Raw genomic sequence first — 17,428 nt, 5'->3', positions numbered from 1 at the left:
CTAGTTTGCACTTTGGTGCCATTTTGCAAAGTTCCAGGATGAGGTTATAAACTAATACCTCTGCCTTTTTTCCCTATTTAGCCCCCAAATTTGATTTGTTACTAGCCCCCAGTCCTCAGGTGGAGCTGAGGCTCTGGTTCTTATTCTGCCAAGCTGTTATTTTGGAAGGGAAGGGAAGCAGCTGTGTTTACAGCCCGGGTCCTGGCATACATTTACCAGAATCTATTATTCATACTGTTCAGTATCAGAGAGAGATCTCAAGCCACCTGTCTCGCTGACAAGCTCACCCTTTTGTGAGCTTTCTGTTCAGAGCAAATTATGCTCATGTTGATGAATTGAGTTTTTATGAGTATTGCTAACTAACATTCTCACAGAGAGCCAGGGGCAGCAGGCTGCAAGTGTTTTTAGTCAAAGAACAAATGCTTGGAAGAGTTCATTCTTGAGCATAGGGACCATATGCAATGAAAGACATAGCTGTCTATTCTTTGCACCTCCTGTATTCAAAAAGACCAACATTAAACATTTATGGAAAGCCTTTTGTACCTTAGAACATTATATTTCTGTTGAAACTTACTCAAGGAAGTTCACCACTGATATTTAAGAGAATCACCAGAGAAGCATGATCTCAAACCATCTCTGATGATCTAGGCCTGAGCATTTAAAGTACAAAGACTTGCTGCTGAAATGCTTGCCTAGTATTTCTAGCAAATATCCCTTGCCATAAGAACTGCTTGTCTGCATCTTTAATTAAGGAAGGTATGTTCACTCACCAGAGCTGATAAGCACCCAGATAAGTTAAAACATGATTCATAATTTATAAAGATTTTTTCTTTCATCTTCCCTTCTAGTTTGCATAAAACTAATTACTTTGTAAATGGTATTCACTTGAAAATATTCAGCCACTGCAACGTAAATCAGACTGCCTGTGAACCTTAATGCAGTAAGGGCAATTTGCAATTGTAAGGGCAAAGGTTAGGCCAAGTTATGTCTGTGTTATATAAAACATAAAGGAAGGAATGTGCAACTTACAAAACAAGCTCCACAACCTTAATTTTATTATATTAAAATATTCTACACATTATGGATTCTATCAGTATTACAGTATGCACAGTAAGGTAACAAATGAAGTGTTATATATTATCATATATTTAAGATATTCACGTATAGATAGATAGATAGATAGATAGATAGATAGATAGATAGATAGATAGATATATGATGTTTACACAATGTACACTAGTATACTGTTATTTTAGTGATCTATTTTTAAATAAAACTGTAAGTTAGTCATCAGGAATAAGATGGATGGATTTTTATATACTGGTAAAATATCCTTAGTGAACATTTAAATGCATTAATGCATAACATACTGTGCATCATTTTGGTAATATAGTATCACTTAAGATACAGTATATTGCATATGAGTTAAACAGAAAACACTTAACAATTACATTCATAATGATCTCAAATGGATGGAACATTTCCATCACAGCATTACCATTTTGCTCAAATGTTTATTTTATTTTATTATTTCTTTGTAATTTATTTACATTTTAATATTACAGTATCATTAACCTTGAGGAATTCTGATATTGAACCCTACCAGTATGTATCCAAGACAAAAACATAGTATTATTGATTGGTTGATTGATTGATGCTGTAGTTATTATGTTGTGAACACTTTTGATAAGTATAAGGCAAAAAATTAGTTTTCCAATGTGCCATAGGCATGGTTTATTACATTTGATGTAATTATAACTGTTTATGACATGTCATAAGATCCATTGCACCCAAATTTAGCTATGAACTAATGTCTAGCTATGAACTAACAAACACAAAAACTGAAAAAAAAAAAATACAAATAAAGTAAGTAATGAAGTAAACGATTTACAGAATATTTACAGATGGGAATATAATCGAGCATCAGATAATTTTATAAGAAGGAAAAATAAAATAGAAAAAAAACAAAAATAAGAATATGGAAATGGCTGATGAGACACAGTACACATATCAAAGCAAATGAAGAATTATAAACATGCAAATTAAAAATAGCATACAAAGTTAAGGCCTCCTGTTATTGTTTCTGATTGTGGCAGTTGTGCATTTCAGGTTGTAATAAAAAAAAAAAAAAAAAAAAAAAAAAAAAAATACAAGATTACCCTGGAATCCACAAACAATATACTTTTTCGCAAAGGTTTGAATCCAATGTGAGCACATCCTGTTCATTTAGATTATTTAACAAGGTTAGCACTCTGGGATACAACACTCCTTTATATCAACCAAGAACACATTTTAAAGAGACTTTTTTTTTTTGGTTAATTGTAGTTTAGACTCAGACCTTTTAAAATGTTTTAAGGTAATGTTCTATTTCCACAATTACTTGACAGATAATACTCATTAGGAAAGGCTAAAACTGGTTTTATGTTTTCACTGCAAACATTCTTGTTCAAGCTTGTTTTAACAAATATTTGTCATTCTAATACAAAATAGGTTTCAAGGCTTAATCTTGTGACCTTTTATATTAATTTTGACCCCTCTACAATGTTACCCATAGCAACCTTAAACAGACTTTAATCAAGTCAATCTTATTACTCATTTAAATTGAAGTGTAAAAGCACTCATACCAGAGAAATTTGCATTCAGCAAGTGGGAATTTGATGAGCAAAAAATGATTATATATATATATATATATATATATATATATATATATATATATATATATATATATATATATATATATATATATATAGACACACACACAACATGCCTGGCTTCACTGGCAAATAAACATCCAATGAAAATGACAAACTTCGGAATTTCTTAGCTTCAAGTGTTTCCATAAATGATTTAATAATACATTAGCAATTCTGCTTTTGAATTAAGAAAAAAAATATTGGGTAAACAACAATGGTGCTTCTTAAATTTGTAATTAACAAATGTATTACTGATTCTGTCCATTTCTTAAATATGCAGTGTTTCCGAAGAGGAACGTTAATACACAATGGCAGAAAGAAACTAATTTCAGCACTTTGGAGAAATTAATGCCTTTTAATGCCATGTGTTCCTCTTATCTGTATGCCACATTATTGTAATAAGTGCATTCAGAAATAATTTTGCTTCAAACATTTTTTTTTTACAAATCTCACCCTCATTTGCATGCAAGTAAGTTGTCAGCTTAACTCTTTGAAATGCAAAATATATCTAATTTCTATATTTCATCAAGGAGCTTTTCATGTTTAATAAATTACGCATCAGATCCTCCAAGACTTTGTTTTTCATTAACTAAAAGCAGAAAAAGGATACATTTAAAATCTTACAACTTGCAAGATTATTTGCATGTTGCTAACATTTGCCTTGATGGGGCTTTAATGCAGGCAAACTAATCCAGACGGCAAGATTATACAGAAGGCTTTATTGAAATTAAACAAACAAAAAAGTTTTGTTCTTTGCAATTGTATCATATCATGTGTAATGGTCCTGCTACAGTTTAAAACTGCCTCACAGATGAATAAGGAATCTATAAGTATCAGTTTATGCCTGTAACTATTTATTAAAAATGTATTTAGAGATATTAAGCAGAACATTAGTATACCAGTAGATTGATATATAGATTCAGAGTTCCAGTGTAAAGGCAGGAATGCAGTTTTTTTATTCAGCACTTTATATTTTGATTACAGTATTTTAAAATATTGAGGAGGTGACTACTTGTGTGGAGTGCTTTGTTTCATTCAGTACACGCATTGCTTTTACAGTTCTTGAAAAGACACAGAAGATCAGATTAATGTAGGGTTTGGAAGAATAGTCCTGGTGGGGAGTATAAAGCTAATTTGAGATCCATTCTAAACTGATTAGATTTTTCCTAATGTGAGTGTTGGTACCCCTGGCCTGGATCACTTGAGAAGGTGATACAGGATCTTGTTCATACCCTGAAGGCAAGGAGGAAGTGTGTTAACATGCACTTTTCATTATGGAAAACAGCTAAGTGGTCAAACATTTGGTATCTGATTTAATAAAACAAGACTCTTGTGTCACTCTCCTAACATATACTGTATTCATTTGAATATTTTTAACATGCATTTAAATTTAAAATTGTTGTGGTAATTTAATTTTCTCTGGCAGTTTACAGAAAAAGTAATTCACAAGTGATCTGATCACTTCCTATTTTTGGATAAAAAGTTGTCTATGTTGAAGCTAGCCAGGAAGAAGAACTAATAGTTGCTAATCCTAACATAGGTTGCTATTGGTCATGGTTAGTTGTTGCTTGACATGGGCCACATGTTGTTAACAAGGAACATAGTCAGATAAACAAGTGTATACTGTCCTCTTTCTTGTTTGTTGTTTGCAATCATTCTCTGTAGTTCTTATACAGTTGTTTTGTTGGTTTTTAAAGGTTTTAAACTGTTAGTTTTCCCACTAGCAGTTTGACAATAGTTGAATTACCTGATCACCAAAGGGACTGGTCATTTGTGGTAGCTTTAGAAACTTATTTAAGGTGCTTGAATAATTTGCACTCTACACCTAAGCAGTTTTCAAACATAAGTCTCTCAATATGAAAGAATTTGCTTTACAGAGCTCCAAACTATTCTATTAGAAATGCAGGGGTCTGGGGTGGGGAGGGGGACATTCTGATAAATGAAAACATTGAATGTACAAAAAAATGTAGGGAAAAAAACACTGTGTTTAAAAATAAACATGCTGAAACACTTTGTTCCCTTAAGAGTTTATTTTCAATACTTTTTTTCGATTAAAATGTCCCTGCAGGAGCTTGGAGTCTTGAGTTTGGGGTGAGGTGGAGAGAAATAAATCAGTGTAGTCCAAGGAATAGTAATCCTTGTTGAGCATTTGGGGCTGATTGATATAAATAACATTGTCCTCGCCATCTGTCCAAAGAGGGACCTTTCCAGTTAGTGTTGAGCTGCAGCGGCAGAATAATTAATGAATGGTGTCCTTTGTGCTGGTAATAAAGACAAGACAAATTATGTTATAATCCAACTGCTGCTCGTTTGTCATAGCCAAATAAAATGTCAAACAAAAGTGAGGGACCACTGTGCTTGCTTAATGGAGTGCAAACTACCTGTTCCTATAGCTTACAATACAATGCAATAAGTCCTAAAGCTACATTCACTAAAAATCACCTTTGTCATTCAAACCCATTTGATTTAAACAAAAACTGCGATAAGTATATGAAATATTATGTTTGCTCATTTTGTATTTTACAGTATATTATTATATGCAATGGTGTTGGATATTTTCAGGAGAAAAACAGGATTAATTTTACAATATGCATGGCAACTAGAAAATAAGCTATATGTACATATTTGCTGATAATGCTTCCAGTTATGGGTTGCATACTATTATTTATTAGTAAGTTAAAAATGATATGTGTTTTATGACAAATTCATATCCAGTCGATACATTATCATAAGGAATTCTCTCAGAAAAAAATATTACTATAAATCTATTTCTTGTTTTAAACAAAATATAATGTAGTCAAAATACTCCAGACAGGTTAATATAAAGAGTGGTAAACTATTCTGACTAAAGTAAAGGACCACATTTCAAGGGTAATATATATATATATATATATATATATATATATATATATATATATATATATATATATATATATATATAGAGAGAGAGAGAGAGAGAGAGAGAGAGAGAGAGAGAGAGAGAGAGAGAGAGAGAGAGAGAGAGAGAGACTGATTACTGTAATTACCACAATGACCATTATGGGTGCGTGAAGGCACTACAGCAATTCCAGAACCTAACCATTCACATAAAGTAAAGCAACAGAGACTTGCAAACAAGAATGCAGAAGGTCAAATTGAAAAAAAAAAAAGGCTGTATGTTGATAACACCTGAATTTGAATCCCTAAGACCAATTAGAAGCTAGAATAAAATAATCCAATGCAGAATTATTTATATAACTTGGTTTTTGGTCAGATTTTAGTTTACAGTACAGTATTTTACACACGGTTAGCAATGTCAAAGGAATGTAACATTGTAAAGCTGGGGGATAATTCTTTGGCACTGTTACACTACCCCTTTCATAAGGATAAATTTGATTTTAAAAAGATATGGAGATGAGCTCCCATACATTAATTGTGTAAGTAGCTACATTAGTAGTTCAATCATGTTTTAACATACAATAATTAATAACAGAATTCTTATTTTTGAAGTATGTATTTTTCAGTAGGAAAAACCCTTGATGCCTTATTAGTAATAATTATCTTATAAACTCCAGTATTGGTAGTTTCTGTAATTAATCTAGAGCTGTGTCTGTGCAGCCTAGGAAACCAGATTGTGAAAAAACTGAGTTAAGCTGTAGCATGTTCCACTGGGGATCACCTATGGCAGAGGGCTGCCCTACTCTTTCACAGAACATGTTCCGTCTGTAAAATTCACAAACCTGGCACCCCTACAGGCATCTGCTGCTTGCTCTAATGCCAGTTCACGGTATACATACAAACATCTGCTTCCCTGCACAAAGGGAACATGCAGCACTTGACAGGTCTGTGTTAGCAGGGCTTGCTTTGCCAGTTTTTTATACAAGACCCTAATGTTTCCTGTCAAGCCATTAGCTGTGATACGATCAGCGCAGTCCCCATTAAGCCATCAGTGTCCACCTGTGATAAAGACAGCCATTTGTTTTCTTAAAGCCCACTTAATGTCCGTTTAACTCAATTTGTCAGGAAATGTAGAACAATTTCCTCTCGGTCTGAAATCTGGTAGCGGTTCAAAAGAAGGAGGTCAGAATACATATTCAAATGAAGGATTAAAATGCCTTTAGAATATTATGGAATGCAAAATTGGCTGATGTATTCTTCCACTTGTATGTCAATGGGTTTTTTTCATTAATTGACTGGATATAAGTTACCCCCCACCCCCCCCCCCCCCCACCCCCCCCCCCCCCCCCCCCCCCCAGCAAAATGTTGTAAAACCTAACCTGGATGTCATCGCCCAGGTAGTAAAACAAATAAAACCTAACCTACAGTAGATGGGTGGGGCAGCACTTGGCTGAACTATATTTTAATTTGATTAAAAAAATTAAAGCCAAGTTTTCCCTTTCTAGTGTTGTCCATTTAATACCTTGAAATAATAAGAAACAATGGTGATTACATGAGCTCTGTTAGAATAATTTGGGGTCTGCATAGTGTTGTTAGGTTTATAATAATTTATAGGACTGACAATTTGGACAATTTCAACCCAGTAGTGCCATCAGAGCTCAAATTCAGTTGAGAGACTGAAACGTTAACATGTGTTTTTTAACTTGTCTCTGCTGATTGTAGTTTCAGTCAACAGCTGGACATTTACTAGTATTTACCAGAGTTCTACTGTGATGAACTACAATTCCTAAAAGATAGCATGCTTCCCAGATGGAGTAACTTAACAGCAAGCAAACATCTGTTCAGATTCCCTGCCCTGTAAATTCATTTGAAATCAGAAAAGAACAAATGACCTGTGCTCAATAGTCCTAAAGACTAAGAAAAGACTTATTCTCGGAGATTATTAATCTATCAAAACTATCCAGTGATTTAAGCATATAGATTTGTCACTTCACGGCACGTGCATTGTTGTAACCCTGTTATGGAAGTCTGAATCGGTGTCCAAGCATTCAGAAAGTTAGGTCTGCACAGTGGCAAAGTGGGATTGTTGACATCTGTCGAAGCTGGAGAGCTCAGTAAGCAGGAAATGGGGTGTCACGCGGAGTGCTAGTTCCTGGCATCCTAATGAAGTATCTGCAGTGCACACAGAGCCTCTGGATGGAATCTTAACGCATGGCTAAGCAAAATCACTTCTCCCCTTGTCACTGTTTTCCATCTGCCTGCACCCTACTGCACCCAATGGGATGGAACTGTAATAGAGCACACTGCTTAGGCTTTTGCATGGCATAAATGAACCTATCAAATTTTGTGAATATATATATATATATATATATATATATATATATATATATATATATATATATATATATATATATATATATCTTTTATGAATTATTTTACTTAAAGTTTATGATTAGTTTATTCACCTGAAATTTATACAGTTGAACAGTACTTTAAATGTGTTATTTTTCAAATGTAATCTACAAACTTTTATTGGCAAGGATGCTATTATGGGTAATATTACTTCTTGTGTACTGTAATTCAAAATGTATTAAAGTCAAAATGTATTTAAAAAAAAAAAAATGATGTACATGTACACTATTTAAATAGAAGTTAGTAGCTAAAAACTTATCTGAGGCTGAAATTAATTACAGGTTTTATAGATCCGACATATTGAGTTTGGCTAACAGAAGTATGAAGAATAAAATTGACTTGCCTCTGAATCATTGCATAGTTAGTGATGTTACTTTTTTAATTACATTAAGTTTTTGTTATATATTTTTGATCCAATTAAAACAATATTATGAGCAGATGTTTTAAGACCACATTTAAGAAGAACCTATTAACTTTTTTTGTTCAGTATGGCTGAGTTTACATGCACGAGAAAATCGACTCTGCAGTCATGACTGTGTGACGTTGTCACGCAAAAACATTGTGAAACAGCAAAAGGACGTCCCTTAATCAACACAACTTTAAGGGCAGAGTCAGTTGCTTTCTCATGATAAAAATAGCCATAAAAACCCATGTAAACCTGAGCTGGAATCGTGCTTGTGGCTCATGAGATTTAAGCAGTCAAGATCCAGTTCTTCTGACTAATCTCACGTAATCTCCAGCTGAAAGGCAGTACAAAATACACACACAGACACACACACACACCATGTATATTTATGCACTATTTTAACACTAGAACTGCCTCGGTTATGCTCATACCTACAACCACCAACGGCAGTCATTATCACAATACATTTTAAACGTCATCAATATTAAAATTAAACACAAACTATCGGATACAACTCAGATCATATCAAACATCATACAACATCATATCAAACATCTGCACAGCTGAAACGCCATATTTAAATGAACAATTAAACATAAAAGGGTTTATTTTCTAACTTACTACATATAAAGCACTATTTCAAAAAATTAAAAACTATAATAAAATATGCATTTCAAAATAAACTTGTGTGTAAAAAGGTTTATGTACATACAAAATTAATTAATTAATACAAAAGTAGTTTTAATCTAAAACGAAAGTAACATGATTTCTTTTGTGTGTATGTGTCACTCGCAATACAGAATCCAGGTTGAGCTGCTGCAGCCTGCAACTTTGCAGTTTTCTGATCGAAATGTTTCTATTGAAGCGCTGCGGCTAGCTTCAGGATGAAATCTCTCCTGATATTTTTCCCGGTGCATTTCTAGTACAAAATAAAGGAATTGATGGCTGCTAGGTCCAGATATATATATATATATATATATATATATATATATATATATAGAGAGAGAGAGAGAGAGAGAGAGAGAGAGAGAGAGAGAGATAGTGTTAATGATGTCCACAAACACACACACAAATATTAATTCAAAGTATTAAAATTGTACTTAGTAGAAATTATATATTATATAATTGCGTTTGTGTGTGCGTGCGTGCGTGCGTGCTTGTGTGTGTGTGTCTGTTGGAAAGCTAACCATTCAAACAAGTAACTAATGTGCGGCGTAATTCAGAATGTTCGCGAGAACATGTGAATTAATTTCTGTGGTTAAATGTTTTTATCTTCATGGCAAGGCATGAAGCTCTCCTCACGATATTCAGAGTCATGCATGAAGCTCTCCTCACGATACTCAGAGTCCTTCTTTTCCTACATACTAAGCAGACACGGACATTTAAATACCCCCTCCCCTAAATGACTGTGAATTGAGTAATCTGCATTGGTACAGTGGATTGATTTTCCTAAATCACAACGGCAAAGCAATGCATTTCTTGAAAAGTACGGCAAACACGTTGTCCGGAAAACTGTCATGACTTGTGCATGGAAACGCCGCCTGTGTGTCTCAAGGGTTCTCAATGACAGCTTCAGGAATTTTAGAATTGGTCCCAATAAATGGGACCTTGGTGCTTTAATGCTCATTTTAAACAATGATCAATGAACCTTTTTGAGAATGATTATCTTATTCTTCTGTAGATAAATGGTCTTTTTATCTTGTTGCATCATGAATAGTTGAAGTGTACTCTATGTTTCTGAAGTGATCTCTAACCTGACCTACCACAAGCAGAAACCACAGACCTTTGACATGTCTTTCCATGGACTGCAGGAGTCCTTGTTTCTAAACACTCAAGCTGTTTGAATAGTTTTAGTAAGAGATTGAACAGGGTGGTTGACTTGACTTCTTTAATAAACCAGGTAAGGGGCATCCTTTGTGTTCAGTAAGTGTCATACCTGTGAGAGTAACTGCACCAGTCTGTAGAGTCCCAACAGAAGGAAGATGGTAGTAGTCAGAGGTCAGACGTTGCTCTCCTATAGAAAGATGGATGAAGCTCTGGTTAGAAGCAACCACCTCTTCTAGCATATTTTCATAGCTATACACCATCTGACTTCCTGTTGAGCAGACAAAATCTACATTGTGAAAGTGGAGGTTGTGTTGTAAACAACAATGTCGATGAGTATATAGTGAGTATGATTACACCTTTCTTGTAATGCTAGAAGTACAATTAATTGTACCTAAAGATTGAACTATATATTTTAGGCGTGTAAGCCCTTGCAGTACGTGTTTATATAATTTATGCTATGCGCTCTGTGCTAACAACTGTATTAACAACTCAAAATCTAATTTCATTACACTAGTGTAACTTAAAATCAACAACAGCAGCCTCACAAACATTAGAAATATACAGTACTATATTTGCACGCTGGAAATGAATTAAATATAAATCAAAGACAGCAGACAGAAAACTCTGAATTGTAGTACATAGTATTTATTTGTCCATTTTTGAGAAAGTGTATTATAGATTTGTAAATGTCCACATATATTCAAAGAGCTGATTCTGCAATAAACAATAATCTGAATGTCTGGCAGGCTCAATGGACAATCAATCCCCTGATACCTCCTTACCTTTAGACTTTGTTTCTAATCCATCAAAGAGCTGTCAGTTCTACATTTTATGTGGGGAAGTTTAAGATTATAAAGAACTTGTGGTGAATGTGAACGTGTACTATGTTTTAATTTACACTAGGTACAAATATAAACACACATTGAGGATGACTAATTCTGGCTTTCTCACATGTTCCCTATCATTAACCTTTGTACTGATCATTTTGTTTGGCTGATTTGGTATAATTACTATTTGATTTTACAGAGAAACAGGTACAGATTTGACCCAGTAATTACCACCGTTGCCTTGATACAACATTATTTGGTGCCTGTCACTATTGGTGTTTGCAAGCCTAAAATCTCCGCAGTTACATATTTGTCCGATGGATCTGTTACAATTTTACTTTTTGAATGATTACAGTCTACATAAAAAGTACAGGGTCAAATATATGCATGCTTTAATCTTTCATTGAATGTTGATTCACAGTATTTTTGTTTTTAAGTTTGTGTAACATTCTTACATATTTTGAGAACATGTTTTTATAATTATTGGCAGTATTCAGCCAGATGTTTTGTTTTTATTTTGTTATATATAAATTGACAGTTACAGTAAAGAACTTACTCCACGTAGACATTCTTAGCCAATGTGTTTTCTGCAGCAGTATAATACTACCTTAAATATGTTATTTTCCATCATCCTAAAAAATAAAGAATTCAAGGTGATTTTATCCATTTTCATTTTCAGCAGTTCTCTTTTAATGCGTCCTCTTCTAAAATGGAGCTTTTGAAAAACAACACATATTTACCATGCAGAACTGTTTGTGGTTTTTCCAAAAGAGTAGAGCAGTACCAAAAAAACCTAGCCTCAGCAGCTTTGAGTGGGTGAATGGTGAGATGTGACTGGTTGATTTATAACCAGAAAAGGTAGCTAGAAAGTACAATTTTCTACCTAGCTGCAAACAATAATTCATAATGATGTCCCGTCCAGATAAAAGACCTTTTGCTGTGTAGGGCCCAGTGCAAAATGATCTTGATAAATGTCAGTCTAGTGCAGGTAACTACTTTACAACAAACCATTAAGATTAGTTGGCTCTTTTTCAGAGATAACAGCTACCATACCCTTTTTTGTTGTAATAATATCTGGGCACAGATAAATGCCAGAGCAATCAGCAGAGGTGTTTCTCTTGTGAGGTTTTCAAATGCTGACTCAAGTCATCAGTTGTGAACAATTTCTGCACTTGTCTAATCTCTTTACAATACAGGGCTTTTTGTTGGTTGATTTATAAGAGAGAGAGAGAGAGAGAGAGAGAGAGAGAGAGAGAGAGAGAGAGAGAGAGAGAGAGAGAGAGAGAGAGAGAGAGAGAGAAGGAGAGAGTTAATTAGTTAATAGTTGGTTTTATCTAGTTAATACTGGTATGTAGATTAGATATCAGAATATTTTTACATTCTTGTATAGTTAGTGTGACATTAATGGATCTCCTTCACTCAGGAGTGTGCGCCTTTGAGATGTATTTATTTTGGTTTATTTATGAACTATTAGCCAAAGTGTAACATGCTTTCACACTGCACATCCAAAAAAAAAAGATCATAAAAACAAATTGTTAAATCTATTTATTTAATCTTTACTCGCAAAGCAAAAGAACAATCACAACACAATTTATAGTCACAACCTATTGTAATCTCAAACAGTTTGATGTTTCTTTAATTTCCTTATAAAACAAAACAGGTGTTTTAAATAATTTTGTTCTACAGGATGTTTGGATCTGAATGTTTTCACAAACATTCAACAAAGAATAACAGAAAGTAAGTCATGGCACAGTAAATCATATTCTAAATAAAACCTTAACAGATGTATGCACAAAATGCACATTGCAGCATTGTGTTGACCATTATCAGTACTGCAGTTGTTCTATAAGAACTACCTACCAGTTTACAAACTCAGATTTTTACTACATGTACCAATGGTGAAATAAAATACATAATGATTGTGTTATGTGTTTCAAAATGTACTGATACCTTGACGCTTATAGTATGGTTGTAAGTCTCTCATTTGTGTTGCTTTTCTATTACAGAAATGCAGGATTACCGGCAGCGCGTCCAGTCTATAAAGAAGCTTGTGTCTCAACTCCCAAAGCCCAATCATGACACAATGAAAGTTCTTTTCAGACATCTTCAAAAGTAAGTTTCATTTATCGCTCTAGTGAATGAATTACTAACATGCAAAAACATATTTATATTCTATACAAGGTATTGGGGAAAGCAAATTTTATTAGAAACCCAGACCCAAACCCATCTTCTTCTATACTGTCCCAAGTAGAGAAATATTGTGTTATGTATTGAATTGTTCTTTCAGAAGATAAAGAACAGCACAGAACAAAAAAAAATGTTAAATTCCATTTCCGAATCACAATATTCAGTAAATATAATGACTTTGTCAAAATATCTTCATTTAAGCTTAGGGACACAGTGACAGTGGTCACCATTTCAGGCTATATGACTGCAAGCAGAACTTGTGCAATATTTAGAATAGAATAAACTTGTCCATTTTGCAAGACATGAGTTCAGGTCTTTTCTTTTTTCCTTATCTTGTGAACTTACACTTGTATTCTCTTAACTTCTTAAGACCTATACATATTGTTGTTTCCGTTAACCTTAGGACTGGCAGGCTTTATTACAAACTCTCTAACAACACTCATGCATCATAACATAATGGTATGTCAAACCAAAGAGCATAATCTGTGTTGCACTGATGTGTTTGTGCACATTTTTATCTGAACATCGTCAGATTATAAAAACTAATTAACTTGTGTCTTATAACTGACAGTCGAGAAATGTTTGGTTATACAGAAACATAACATTTTGTAAATACTAGTAAGCATTAATGCTATAGGTTCAAGAAACTAAAAAAATAATACACTATTTAGGTCCTGCTTTAACAATGTATGAGCTAAACAAAATCAAAGTATAATATTATACTATGTACAGTATCACTGGGAAAATGCTTACTGGTTTGTATCAATTACTTGACACCTGTTTTCTAGCTAATTTTGAATGTTGCTTTACTGCTACTTACAATCAGGAGGAATGAAGATCAATGGGTGACCGCCTTTACAATTATCAAGTCAATCATCTCTTTTCACTTAACAAACATAAAGCTCCAAATTTGCCAAGACACTAAATCAGGCCCAGCCTGTCTAGTATCAACCTTGTGTCTTTGATTGGTTGTCCAACCCATACGGAACATAAATATATTTTAATATTTAATAAGCAATGTATGACACTTCTAGTTTCCCAATTGTCAATTGTCAATTTGATGGTTTTCACTTTTAAAATTTTAAATCACTCTGTGTGTCTGAAAGATCCGTGGTTGTCCATTCTTGACATTTCCTAAATATATGTATTAAATACCCTGACGGTGTTTGAAAGTCAGGATCGCAAAAATAAAAAAAAAAGTTATAAAACACTGCTACCTAGAACCGCCTGACACCATCATATTGACTGTTATACAGTGGCTTGTGAAAGTATTGACACCCCTTGGCATTTTTCCTATCTTGTTGCCTTACAACCTGGAATTAAAATAGATTTTTATTTAGATTTCATGTAATGGACATACACAAGATAGTCCAAATTGGTGAAGTGAAAAGAAAAAAATAACTTGTTTCAAAAAATTCTAAAAAATAAATAACGGAAAAGTGATGTGTGCATATGTATTCACCCCCTTTGCTATTAAATAAGATCTGGTGCAACCAATTACCTTCAGAAGTCACATAATTAGTTAAATAAAGTCCACCTGTGTGCAATTTAAGTGTCACATGATCTGTCACATGATCTCAGTATATATACACCTGTTCTGAAAGGCCCCAGAGTCTGCAACACCACTAAGCAAGGGGCACCACCAAGCAAGCAGCACCATGAAGACCAAGGAGCTCTCCAAATAGGTCAGGGACAAAGTTGTGGAGAAGTACAGATCAGGGTTGGGTTATAAAAAAATATCAGAAACTTTGAACATCCCACGGAGCACCATTAAAGCCATTATTAAAAAATGGAAAGAATATGGCACCACAACAAACCTGCCAAGAGAGGGCTGCCCACCAAAACTCATGGACCAGGCAAGGAGGGCATTAATCACAGAGGCAACAAAGAGACCAAAGATAACCCTAAAGGAGCTGCAAAGCTCCACAGCGGAGATTGGAGTATCTGTCCATAGAACCACTTTAAGCCGTACACTCCACAGAACTGGGCTTTACGGAAGAGTGGCCAGAAAAAAGCCATTGCTTAAAGAAAAAAATAAGCAAACACGTTTGGTGTTCGCCAAAAGGCATGTGGGAGACTCTCCAAACATATGGAAGAAGGTTCTCTGGTTAGATGAGACTAAAATTGAGCTTTTTGGCCGTCAAGGAAAACGCTATGTCTGGCGCAAACCCAACACCTCTCATCACCCCGAGAACACCATCCCCACAGTGAAACATGGTGGTGGCAGCGTCATGCTGTGGGGATGTTTTTCATCAGCAAGGACTGGCAAACTGGTCAGAATTGAAGGAATGATGGATGGTGCTAAATACAGGGAATTTCTTGAAGGAAACCTGTTTCAGTCTTCCAGAGATTTGAGACTGGGATGGAGGTTCACCTTCCAGCAGGACAATGACCTTAAGCATACTGCTAAAGCAACACTCGAGTGGTTTAAGGGGAAACATTTAAATGTCTTGGAATGGCCTAGTCAAAGCCCAGACCTCAATCCAATTGAGAATCTGTGGTATGACTTAAAGATTGCTGTACACCAGCGGAACTCATCCAACTTGGAGGAGCTGGATCAGTTTTGCCTTGAAGAATGAGCAAAAATCCCAGTGGCTAGATGTGCAAAGCTTATAGGTACATACCCCAAGAGACTTGCAGCTGTAATTGCTTCAAAAGGTGGCTCTACAAAGTATTGACTTTGGGGGGGTGAATACTTATGCACACTCAAGTTTTCTGTTTTTTTGTCTTATTTCTTGTTTGTTTCACAATAAAAAATATTTTGCATCTTCAAAGTGGTAGGCATGTTGTGTAAATCAAATGATACAAACCCCCAAAAAATCAATTTTAATTCCAGGTTGTAAGGCAACAAAATAGGAAAAATGCCAAGGGGGGTCAATACTTTTGCAAGCCACTGTATAGAACACAATAGCATTTCGATTATACAGTATAGTTTTCTATTTTTTAAAATGTCAGGGCAGTGCCGGCGATGTATTGCATTGATTAGATCAGTCTGCAGCCCTTACACGAATGAAACTGTAAATACAGTGAAGTATGGAGTTGGCATTTAGACCAGATGGCATGAGGTATTTCCATGCCACCTGGTCTAAAATATCAATTCCATACTTCGTCTTGCAAGTGGATGGTACATAAGTTCATGTGTTTTACAATACATTACAGCATCAATGCTTTTATTCTTTAGAATGAAATACTGTGCACATGTTTTACAATGTGTATCTCGCAGACACCAATTGCAAGAAATGCATAAGCACTAATTAGGAGTAACTATACTGTATATAACCTACTGTATAGCCTATTGCAGCTAGCCAAAGAATCATTTTATACAGAAAAGTGCAAAGGAGCTGTAGACATGATATAAAAATAATTAACGAAGTGCGAACAATCGCCTTTTTTTTACTGTATGCACCTTTTAGGACTGTATGGTATATGAAACCATTTTAGTTTAAATTTCATCTTATTTACAGAGTTTTCATTTTAGTATAGAAATATTTTGTACAGAAGGAAAAGTGGTGTGGTGGTTAGCACTGCTACCTCACAGCGCCAGGGTCCATGGTTCTATTCCGACCTAGGGGGCTGTCTGTGTGGAGTTTGTATGTTCTCCTTGTGTTTGCATGGGTTTTCTTCCAGTACTCTGCTTTCCTCCTACAGTCCAAAGACATGCTATTCAGGTTGATTGGTCATTCTAATCTGCCCTTTGTGAGGTGCTCTGCAATGGACTGGCGCCCCATGCCGGCTGTAGTCCTGCCTTGCACCCTGTGTCTGCCAGGTTAGGCGCTGGCTCACCACAACCCTGTAAAGGATCAAGCAGTTAATGAGGATGGATGGAAAAGCAGCACTGAAGGTATCAACCTCGGTGTCAGCTGACAAATGCAATAGTAACAAGACATTAGCTGTGCCCAGATTGTGTGGAGAGAAAAAAAGTGCACTGAGTGCAGGTGTGTGATTTAGGAGAACACTTTGGCTTCTTTTAGAACATGTTCTGATTGTAAATCACATTTACTTATTTGTGTAACTGTGTTTCAACTATGTCTCTATGAAAGCAGTTGTCTGTTTTTTATTTTATTTTCACTTTTTTGTTATGTTTTATTTTGTTTGTGCAGTTTTATGTAATACTATACCTGTATATAGACATATTTCTATTCAAAGGTTTTTTGATTTTTTATATTTTTTTATGCACTCGGCTGGTATATACCCATTTT

General features: G+C 34.8%; 1 protein-coding gene across 4 annotated transcripts in view; it reads left to right on the top strand.

Annotated features, from left to right (window-relative positions):
* Positions 1-17,428, top strand: part of LOC121323252 (rho GTPase-activating protein 15-like) — a 200,223-nt gene that overhangs the window by 115,546 nt on the left and 67,249 nt on the right. For all 4 annotated transcript variants that reach the window (XM_041264200.1, XM_041264197.1, XM_041264199.1 and 1 more), the window contains exon 14: positions 13,049-13,154. In XM_041264200.1, the coding sequence (XP_041120134.1) occupies positions 13,049-13,154 (106 nt within the window). The remainder of the gene's footprint in view (positions 1-13,048; positions 13,155-17,428) is intronic.

Source organism: Polyodon spathula, chromosome 11 (genome assembly GCF_017654505.1).
Source record: "Polyodon spathula isolate WHYD16114869_AA chromosome 11, ASM1765450v1, whole genome shotgun sequence".
Taxonomy (NCBI): domain Eukaryota; kingdom Metazoa; phylum Chordata; class Actinopteri; order Acipenseriformes; family Polyodontidae; genus Polyodon; species Polyodon spathula.
The sequence above is the reverse complement of the archived record's forward strand: the minus strand, read 5'-3'. Positions and strand labels throughout refer to the sequence as shown.